Source organism: Pseudopipra pipra, chromosome 1 (assembly GCF_036250125.1).
Source record: "Pseudopipra pipra isolate bDixPip1 chromosome 1, bDixPip1.hap1, whole genome shotgun sequence".
Lineage (NCBI taxonomy): Eukaryota > Metazoa > Chordata > Aves > Passeriformes > Pipridae > Pseudopipra > Pseudopipra pipra.
The window spans coordinates 11150598-11161425 of record NC_087549.1 but is presented as its reverse complement, the minus strand read 5'-3'; the positions used below and the strand labels follow the sequence as shown (position 1 = coordinate 11161425).

Genomic DNA, 10828 nt, shown 5'->3' with positions numbered 1-10828 from the left:
ATGAGCAAACGGTGGTTAGCACACAACAGCTCCGTGATGCAAACCTCGGGGCGAGGGATGGTTATTTAGTGATTAGTGAAAAGCAAGAACTGGGGCTGGGAAATTCAGATGTATGGAGGAGAAGCTCCTGGAAAGGGAGGTGGACTCCCTTTCTCACCGCAATTATTCACGGTCGAAGGGGATCGCCGCCACCGCCCCCCCAGCCCCGTCGAGTCCCTCGGCGGGTCTCCCGCCGCCCCACCCGGCTGTGCAGGGCCGGGGGCACGGAGAGCGGCGGGCGGAGCGGAGCGGGCGTGTCTCAGCCTCCCTCCTCCCATTTCCCCGTGCGTCAGGGCCGGGAGGAGGAGGAGAATCACCTTTTTTTTTTTTTTTAATTTTTTTTTTTTTTTTTTTAAAAGCCTCCAACTACTTTAGCGCGGAGTCGGCAGCAGATGGTGGGCACGGCCCGAGGTTTCGGCGGGGAGAGCGAAGGGATGCACGCAGCGCGCACCGCCCGGCTCTAGCTCCGCGCCCGCTCCGCTCCCCCGATGAGCCGCCCCGCGTCCCTGCTGCCGGCCGCCCGCTGCCGCAGCGCCCCGGCCAAGCGCCTGCAGCCGCTCCACGACGGCCCCGCCGAGGAAGCGCCGGCCGCCAAGTGCCCTCGGCTCGCCGACTGCGGACCCCCGGACTGCCTCAGCGCTCCCGGGTCGCCGTGTGCCCCCGCTTCTCCCGCCGGCGGCGGGGGGGCGGCGGGTCCCAGCCTGATCGCCTCGTACCTGCTGCTGCCGCTGGCCGAGCGGGAGCAGGTGTCCCGGGCGCTGAGCGTCAGCTCGGGCCGGGAGCTGCGCTGCAAGGTGAGCAGGAGCGGCGCGGGTGGGCAGCGGGTCCTCCCGCCGTGTCCGAGCGCCCGGCCCGGGGACAGCCCTGCGAAACATCCTCCCGCTGCTCCCCGGCTGGAAACGCCCGGCCATCCGCCGGTGGGGGTTTGCACGCTCTGGAAGTGAGCTGAAACTCCGGGTTACCTCGGAGCGCCTTCCCCCGAAAGGCTGTGGGGATGGTGATTTGGTTTAGTTTTTCCCCCTCTCTTTCAATATAAAACGAACAGGAAGGGTCTCAGTAGCCGCTTAGAGCAGCGCTTCTGCCGATCCTGCCGAGCCCTGGCTCCCTTCCAGCTCCCTCGTCATTGTTTGGGGAGAGTTGCTACGCGAGCGGCAGCTTTCAACGCCCTTGAGAATGAATTTGCGTTTAATTTCCTCTATACAGGTGTTCCCCCTCAAACACTACCAGGACAAGATCCGGCCTTACATTCAGCTGCCGTCACACAGAAACATCACTGGGGTCGTCGAAGTCATCCTCGGGGACACCAAGGCCTATGTGTTCTTTGAAAAGGACTTTGGGGACATGCACTCCTATGTGAGGAGCTGCAAGAGGCTGAGGGAAGAGGAGGCTGCCCGGCTGTTCAAGCAGATCGTCTCCGCTGTAGCTCACTGCCACCAGTCAGCCATCGTACTTGGTGACCTCAAGCTCAGGAAATTTGTCTTCTCTAATGAAGAAAGGTAAGCGGCTGTCAGCAGCCAGCCCTAGGGTGAGTGGGGAGGGAGGAATGCCACATCCAGAGACGCAAAAAGCGTCCCAGGGAGTGGAAATGGCCCTGTCAGCTGGGCATCACCTGCGAGCAATCCAAGTAGGTCCCCATCACGTGTGTGTAGTAGGTCACGGATCTAACCAGCACGCACTCTTAGTTAGATCTTGACTGATGAAAGGGAGGAAGCTCGCCGGGAGCTTCGTGTCATTCAGCAGAAGTTCAGTGTAACCCGCTGGCAGACAAAGGGATGATAGTTCGGATGCTCATTAGCGCCAGAAGATGTCATGTGTGCCACTCATTCAGTGTCAAATGAATAAAAGGCAGAGAGCGAGAGGAGGGAGGTTGAGATGTTGCGCAGGGAAGGGGAAGCAGCCCAGCTGGGGGAGCAGGAGGAGGTGTGAGGAGCTGGAGCTCTGGTCCCTCCTTGGGAGAGCTGCCCCATGACCATTGCAGAGCTGCAGCACTCGGAAAGGTTCTCCTTGCTGAACCACCCTGCTAATCGGGGTGAAGCTGCTAACAAAAGACCAGCTGTGTCCTTTGAAGTTTTTCTCTCTCCTCTACTGCTGTACTTTCTATGCCTCTTGTGCCTGTGGATGTGGGCACACACGGGAGGGAAGGTGGGACATGGTTAAATACTGCTTTGGGAATCCTGAATCAAAGAAAATCACTTAAGTAAAACTTAGCCTAAAGCCTAGGTTTATAGAGGAGATCACAGTTGTTAAATTTAGATGAGGGAAATAATTCAGTATTTCCCTGGAGTGTTTGCTGCTCTTGCACACATGGCAGAGTCAGAAATACATTTTTGATCAGCAAAACTGACTCTTGACTAGTTGCTTATCCCATGGAATGCTAAAAACCTTACTAAAAGGTGTAATGGAGTTGTGCTTAATGTCATGAAAGTGTAGATGATATTACTGAAGTAGAAGAAAAGGGCCTTTTGCTTGTTTTTTTAACTGGGCTAAAGCTTCTTCAGGATACCCTTTAACAAAGGTGATAAGAAAATTAACAGCGCTGCCTCTCTGAAACAGAAACAACCATATGTTGACACGCAAAGAAAGCAATTCCTTTGAAGGAAACTATTGCAACTTTTCCCTCCCATAAGAAGATGAAACATTTGTTGAAATATTACATTGCACACAGTCTCTCTCATTTGGAAATAACGTGTTGCACAGGCGAGTGTCATGTGCATCGCATTTGGCAAGAAGAGGGTTAAGCAATGGCAGGCGACGCGGGCTCTCGCACAGGTGCAGTTTCAGGGCTCCCGCAGCCAATCCCGGGCCCACGGTTCTCGTTGAGTCATATTTTCCGTTTGCAGAACCAATGGGTATTTGCCGAGGTCAGGTTGAGGACAGGCTGCAGCCAACGCATGTACACCCCAGCGGGGCTGCCAGGCAGTGCAGAGCTCTTCCAGGGCCAGCCGATGGCTTCCCTGCCGATGGGACCTCCCCTCATCCTCCAAAACAGGAGGTTTGTGTGGACCCACGTCCGCCTGGGGGACGGTGGGTGCAGTGGTACGCTCCAGAAAGGCAGACAGAATAAGTAACAGATTAAAATTAAAAAACAAATCAAAAGCTCAGGAGAGCCGATGATCCCTGCTGGTGCAGAAGGGAGCTGGGCTTTGCGGTTTACAGCAGCTGGGCTCTGTTTGCTCAAAGCCTGCACCGCACATAGTGGCTGTACTGTGTCCTGTCACACATTAACCCCCTGCAGTGGCACTGCAACCTGCGTAGGTAGAAAGTGAATTGCTGGTGTTCCTCAAGAGCCCTCTGTGTTGTTAAAATCCCCAGCAAATAAAACAAGCAAGCGTTGCTGAGTGCTGACCTGATGCACGCAGCTGCACTTCCACTGCATGCGGCCGGGAGTCAATGCAACTTCTCCACTGCAAATTAAAGTGTTTCCTCTCCTTTCTCAATGCTGTTGTGAGGAGAATGGGATCATGGCAGGGACTCGCTGTGCTTGCTCGTGACTGCATGTTGCTATTTCTCACCTGTGGTTTCCTCTCCTGCCCTGCCTAGGACTCAGCTGCGTCTGGAGAGCCTGGAAGACACACACATCATCAAAGGCGAAGATGATGCGCTCTCAGACAAGCACGGCTGCCCAGCATATGTCAGTCCTGAGATCCTAAACACGACAGGGACTTACTCTGGAAAATCGGCTGATGTGTGGAGTTTGGGAGTGATGCTCTATACCCTGCTGGTGGGACGCTATCCCTTCCATGACTCGGACCCTAGCACTCTGTTTTCCAAAATCCGGCGTGGACAGTTCTGTATTCCTGACCATGTCTCCCCCAAAGCCCGATGCCTCATCCGCAGTCTCCTGCGGCGGGAGCCCTCCGAAAGACTCACTGCTCCAGAGATCTTGCTTCACCCTTGGTTCGAGGCAGTCTTGGAGCCTGGATATACAGACCAGGAGACAGGAACTTCAGATCAGATTGTTCCAGAATACCATGGAGACAGTGATGATATTAGTTCCTTCTTCTGCTAACCCCAAAATCTCAAAAACCTCGTCAGTTTCCACCTCCGGCATCTTCGTAGAGTTTCGTTTTTCCACATCTGCAAACTCAACAGCATCTTAAAGTGCCAGTATGGTCAGAAAAGTGACCTTGTTTAAATGAACACCAACCTGGAGATCTCTGCTCCCTGAGCATACTCAAGAGTTCAATCCTCTTGCTCTGCTGGTCGGTCCGTCCCACTGGCCCCAGAGGACCTGTGCAGCTTTGTGAGAACTGGCTCTTCTCCTGCCTCCCCCATCCTCCATCGGTGTAAAACTGGTCGCATCTTGGCTGCAGAGTCTTACGGCTGGCAAGCAGTGGGATGGAAAGGCAGCCCCTTCTGCTCTCCTGCGGTGGCTGCAGAGGTGTGGAGCTCTGACCACGATGTGTACGGGCTGGGGAGCACAAGGTGTGCTTCTACCTGAGCAAATCTGACAGAAATGGTTAAAAGGGGAATCTCCTTGGCATGCCACACCAGCCAGCTCAAAAAGCAGCTCTCTGACTGTAAGCACACATTAATGAGGGAAGGAGGTCTTCACCCACCATGGCCAGCTGTCTGCTCACTGCTGCTCCTCCAGCTGATCTTGCTTTCAGGGGCATGAAGCTCCTAGATCCACCTGTAAGACAAATCACTGCGGTGGGTCTTTCTGAATCAGAAAGCATTGGATCTCCCAGCTGGATCCCCTTGCTGACCGGGAAAGCATTTTAAATAGACTTAAGCCTCATGTTACCACGGTGTAGCCTATATAACTTTATGCCCTCAGCGAGCTTGTCAAGTAGCAGGTCTCGTTAGCTCCGAGTGCCAAAACATATCCGTTTACCAAACTGCAACACTATCAGCTGGGGCGCCTTCCCCTGGAAAAGGATAAGGGGTGTCTTGTACAGTACCTGTAAACGTGGCCATGTTTTCCAACCAGCTCAACTCTTAAAAAACACCACATCACCATTTCCTCTTCCCTCCACCCCCCAAAAAGTTAGTCTTAAGAGTAAAATCTCCTTACGCCCTTAGTTGATTATTCGGGTATGCTGTTTGCCTCCAGCCCTTTTTTTTTTTTTTTTTCCCCTGCATGATTATTCATAGTCTTTCCAATGTGCGTGGATAATGAATATATCTAAATCATTAGCTTCCTGGGTTGGGGGTAAGTAAAGCTTAGTCCTGCCTAAAATTTCTGCTTCATTTCACATTTGTGTCCAGTGCTTATGCAAAGAGATGTCCATTCACCTAAGGCAAGAGTGCGACTTCTGAAATGGCCGTGAGGTGGGTGATGCATGTTCCCAACACCCCACAGTTCTTGTGAAGTCATTTTAAGGGTTAACCCTGGCTGCAGTCCCACCACCCGTTGCAAGAATACCATGTATACCTCATGGACTGTGTACTTTGTACATACCTTACTGTTTGGGGTTTTGTTTTCTTGTTTTGTTGTACTTTGTTTGTCCTAATAAGAGGTGTTGAAGAGCAATTTAATGTGAATTATTGTTGGCAATACTAACTTGACAGAATCATGAGCATTAAGAGCAGAGCGCTCCAGCTCTCCGTTGCACTAAACCTCTCATGATTGCTTGACATTTGTATCTGTGATACAGTTTAACCCTTCTATGAAAAACAGTACATTTGTATATATTGGTAGAAAATTCTGCCAGAAAAGCTAAAAACACTATGTCCAACTTGTACATATGTATATGTCTGTGGAAACCTGGATGATAAAGTCTGACTTGTAGAAAATTTTAATAAACTTGGTTTCATAATGTTTGTCCCTATTTCTGGTGATATCTCAAGGGGAACACAGCTTCATTATGTTTGGTTTAATCTGAAAAAATGGGGTTTGGCCTCAGAGAGGATCAGTTCCTTTATGGTCCTTGTATGTGTTCCATTGTGCCTTAGCCCTGACTCTCCCAGCTCAGCCTGGGGCTGAATCCCCAGGAAGCTGAGCTGGGACAGGCTCCTCCCTCTTGTGGGCTAGAAAGGGCTTGAGATGTCCCCAGAGCTACATGAAACGGGGTATCCTACTCTTCCGATAAACAATGGGGAGAGGAGTTACAGCTCTCTGCCTCTGAACTTTAGAAGCTCTCTCGCCTTTCAGCCCACGCATTTGTTTCCCTCTGTGCCCCACAAGCAGAAAGAAGATGCTGTGGCACAGCAGGGCTGTCATCCTGCACCTGTGTGCCTGGCAGTGTGATGCTCCAGCCAGTGGAAAATCGAATCTCGGATGTCTAAAACTGAGCAGCCAGAAGCAGAGGCAGTGGCTGAGAGCATTGACATTACAGGGAGCTGGAGCCTGTGAGCAGGGGCTTGACCCCACTACTGAGAGGCAGCACAGAGGCCACTCAGTGCTCCCGTTAAAAATGAAGGGAAAGATTATTAGAGCTGCTTTTCTTTGTGGTGAGAATAGAGGAGTATAAATAGCTGCAGTATCAAGGTTAGAGAATGTGCTTTCCTGAAAGAGATCAAGCCACCCTTGCAATCCACCCGGAGCGGTGAGATCATCGCTCACAAGTGGAAAGGAGGAGGAAGAGAGTCTTGATTTTTATTTATACTTTGCCTCATGTTTAACTTTGTCCTTTTGCTTGAAATCTGTTCAGCAGAGCAACTGCTTCTAGGCAGCTCCTTGAGCAGGAGCAACTTTAAAAACATTTTGCTTTTAGAAGGGAAGTGGAAAGCAAAAAGGAGGGAACAAGAACCTGGTCAGTGATAAAGCAAAGTGCACTAACTTTCATTAGGCACCTTGACTCCCACTCTGAGAAGCCAGTGTTCTGTGCAGTAAGCATATTTTCTTAGCTCTTGCTGAGTGAATGTCAGACACCAAAATGTCTCAAGTTACTTTACTGATGTTATTCTTGCAAGACTTGTAAAAACATATGTGCCATAAAGCCTGGCTGATTAAATTACCCCCTGCCCTACCATGCTTTTGGGCTTGGACAGAAGCCCTGATGCATCCTTTCAAAACAGCTGCAGGAGGTTCATGTTTTAATGAAACCTTGAAAACTTTAAAAATACCTTTTTTTTCCCTTACAGTGAAGTCACTCTTAGTAGGTGAACGTGTAGGTCATCCCGTGACTGTTTCACATGAGCTATGCTGCAGAGCAATTAAAATAAATGCCAAATTGTAGTAACATCTGCAAACAGCCTCTGTGTTGCTTTAGGGATTATAATGCAACATCCGTTTGTACAGCAGAATAAATTGCTATTGCTTCGTTACCCCATCGTTTGTATTATTGTATACAAAGTTTCAGAGCGTGTTGAAAGAACCAGCATATTAAGTGATTAAACTTTGATGGTGGGTGTGAGAACTTTGATTTATGCAATGCATACATTTCTTTTTGAGAGAGTCATAATTTGTCTATTTTTAAATGGTCCTTTTGGCTGTGGACTGCATGAATCTCATGTATTTCACAGACCTGGTCACCATTTTCATCCTGAAGTTGCAAGACATTGTTGGCCTCTCTGAAGAGTGCTGGTTGCCTTCAGTTCTTCTCCATTGCTGCTGAAAACACAGAAAAAGTTGAGGTTTTCCACAACATCACAGGCTCCATCCTAAACTGGCATCGAACCACCCTCCAGTCTGGATAGATCTTATGTCCTAAAAATGTATTTTTTATTAGCTCTCGATACTTCAGCTGCATTTTGGGCACCAGTTCAATTATTCTCTTTTGAAGTAGCACAGCAGAATTTATAAACCAGCTTCCTCTGAAAGTGCCAGGTAAAACAGCCAGCTCAGCAAGCTCAGGTTTAAGGTCAACATCTCTGCCAAGCAGGTGATACTGTTGAGGTTATTTGCAGTTAAGGACTGGTAAAGGTTCACTTCTACCTTGTCTAAAAAGTGCCCTGATTTTAGGAGAACACCTTCAGGTCAGTCAAAGGCACATCTGCATCAATGTATTATTTATGAAAGAAAGGGGGGGGAAAGAACAGTTTTTTATACAGATGTACAAGAGGAAGATTCATTGCCCTTGGCTGGATCACGAAGCCAGTGCAATGCTCTCTGCTAGCTCTGCTTTAACGCACTGAGGGCAGGTCTGAGAGATAACCCGAGAAACAGATTTTATTCTAGCAGTGCTGAGAGCACTCTGTCAAGCAAATCTCTACAGATTATCTCTTTATACAAAAGCAGATTTTTTTCCCCCACTTTTTTCATGCTATTGCATTCTGTCAGGGAAAAAAGACCAATGTTCAGCATTATGGCACTGCACAGATTTAGCACCACAAAGAAATATCCTATGCAAATGCTTCTTACAAAGATGTTTTCCTAGCAAGCATTGAGAAGAATAGCTTGACATATAACCACAATTTGAATTAATCTCTTGCAAAAAATGGCTTTGTTAAATGCAACAACTCTCAGAACTATTGTTGATAAAAGTACTGTGAAATTTGCAACAGTCTTGCCACGATTCCTCCAAAACTTGCAAAATCCTTTTCTCCAAGTGAAATCCAGAGTTCAGATTTCAGACAGAATCAGCTTTTGTTGCAGCAAAATGACAAATCCTTCAGGATATGAGTTCGCAGCAATATCTTTTTTTTTTCTTTTTTGTGAAGCAAGCTATTTAGAAAATGCCTTAAAGAAAACTCATTAGTTTTCATTGCCCTGCATGTATTTATTTACAGTATTTAACCAGCTAAACAAGCTAATGTGCAGCACTTCATTTCCTAATTTGGCTTTGAAGCTGGAGCAGCCGAAGTATCAATTACATTCTGTCAAATGCAAACATTAACATAACTGTATGAAGCAATCATGTTTCTAACAACAGCAAGCACTGCCCAGAGGACCAAAATAAATAAAATTCATAGAGCAAGAGGTAACACTTTTCTTTAAGGCAGGATTAGGGCTGGCGAGGGCCTGGGTGCTTCCGTTCCCTCTCTGGGGCCGTTCCTCTCGCAAGGCTAAGAGGCAGTTCTGGTGCTGAGGTGCAGGTGATTAACAAGGCACTTGCTCACCAAGGGCACGGTCTCATCACTGCGGGTGTGGATTTCTGCATGCAACTCCCACTGTTATTAATGGTTAATTAATGTGTAATTTGCAGAAAGAGATGAAACTGGGACCTCAGCGGTGTGTTGTGAGCACACAGACGGGCTTATCATTCGAAGAAATATCAGGGTGACACAAAGGGTGGATGACAGAAAATAAGTGTGGCATGAATCAGCTGCCTCGTGTTTATGATACGGTGCTGTTGTGGGAAAACATTCACCTCCATCAACTACCGTCTCCTGCCAACAACAAAAGTCGAGTTTGATAAATTATTAGTGGAGATGTTCTCAGTGGCTTTGCTTAGATTTTACTCCTCTTGCGCAAATTGCAGATTAGGAAAGGATTAAGTAACAACAGTGTGGCTAAAGTATTACACATCGTGCTGGCAATTAGCCAAAGAATGTAGCATGCAAAAGCTGACATTGCCTAAGAAATCAAATATAGCTTCGGTCACCACAGAAAATGACTCTTCCCCACCACCCAAGGTAGTTGCTCAGTTTCTCCTGTGTCACCCAGTCTTGCACCAGCAAATTGTTCATTACAGAACATTTTTTTTTCCTTTTCATGTAGTCTTTTTTCCTTTTCTTAACTTCCTGGTAGTGAAAAAAGCCATAAACATTTAGATGAATCAGAGAAACCATAAATATAAGTGAGTGTAAAGCCATTGTTGGGCCCTGTGATAACATCCTTGTCAAGTCTCAACTTGTCAGATTTGCAGTCTCGCTGAGGTTCAAATGCTGTGCGTTTCCTTTGCCGTGTTAGCAACTGGGAACAAAGCACCAACATAATTTGGGGCAAAAGGCTGTGCAAGACTCTCACACCCAATGGCAATGACTTTGCAGATGGGCAGTAGGATGACTGGTGTGAGCAAGTGTTTCCCGCAGTGAGTAAAGGCAGCAGAATTAGGCTCAAAAAGGTCAGCCAGCAGCCTCTGCTGCAAAGCAGGGTGGCAACACCCCTCAAACATCAGGTAAAAGTGTAAAACCCACCTGGTACTTTGTATGAAATTGTTGACTGAGAAGCATGGTGATGAACCCTGCTCCTCCCCTCCCTTGTGCCTGTGCCCAAGCTGCCTGGATCTGGGGGAAGGCAGGGTGCTGTTGGGCCAACAGGTCCATCCAGCCCCAGCAGGAGCATGTGCAAATGCCTAATGCCTACAGATGTGCATGCAAGTACGGCAGATGCCTGTCAGGCACCCCCTGTGATGTTCCCCTGCAGCACAGGGACACAGTACCTAAAGGGGACCCACAGGAAATATGGAGAGGGACTCGTTATCAGGGAATGTAGTGATAGGACGAGGGGTAACAGTTTTAAACTGAAAGAGGGTTGATTTAGATTAGATGTTAGAAAGAAATTCTTCACTGTGAGTGTAGTGAGACACTGGAACAGGCTGCCCAGGCAAGCTGTGCATGCCCCACCCTTGGAAGTATTCAAGGCCAGGTTGGATGGGGCTTTGAGCAACCTGGTCTAGTGGAAGGAGTCCCTCCCCATGGTGGAGGGGTTGAAGCTAGATGGTCTGTAAGATCCCTTCCAACCCAAATCATTCTGTGATTCTATAACACTGTGGCCCACTGATGCCACTGTGATTGGAAGCCTTGCTTGGCTGCCTTTGACTCTGTATCTTGAGGTCTCAAAATCCTGCAGCAATGAATTCCAGAGCAGAGCTTGGCACCGATGCATTAAATTACCTTGCTTGGAAAGGGAATATGCTCCAAACAACAGCAGTATGACTGGAAAGACTGAATGACCGGTCCAGTTTTGTAGGGTCCTCTGGTCCCCCGCACCCACCATGGGGACCAGAGGTGATGCAGA

General features: G+C 48.5%; 1 protein-coding gene across 1 annotated transcript; it reads left to right on the top strand.

Moving 5' to 3' along the window:
- The first annotated feature begins 388 nt into the window (after positions 1 to 388).
- TRIB1 (tribbles pseudokinase 1) lies at positions 389 to 5801 on the top strand. The gene is made up of 3 exons (XM_064645074.1): positions 389 to 833; positions 1243 to 1535; positions 3580 to 5801. Exons 1-3 carry the CDS (start codon positions 528 to 530, stop codon positions 4046 to 4048), a joined length of 1068 nt encoding a protein of 355 aa, XP_064501144.1. The 5' UTR covers positions 389 to 527; the 3' UTR covers positions 4049 to 5801.
- Positions 5802 to 10828: the final 5027 nt, after the last annotated feature.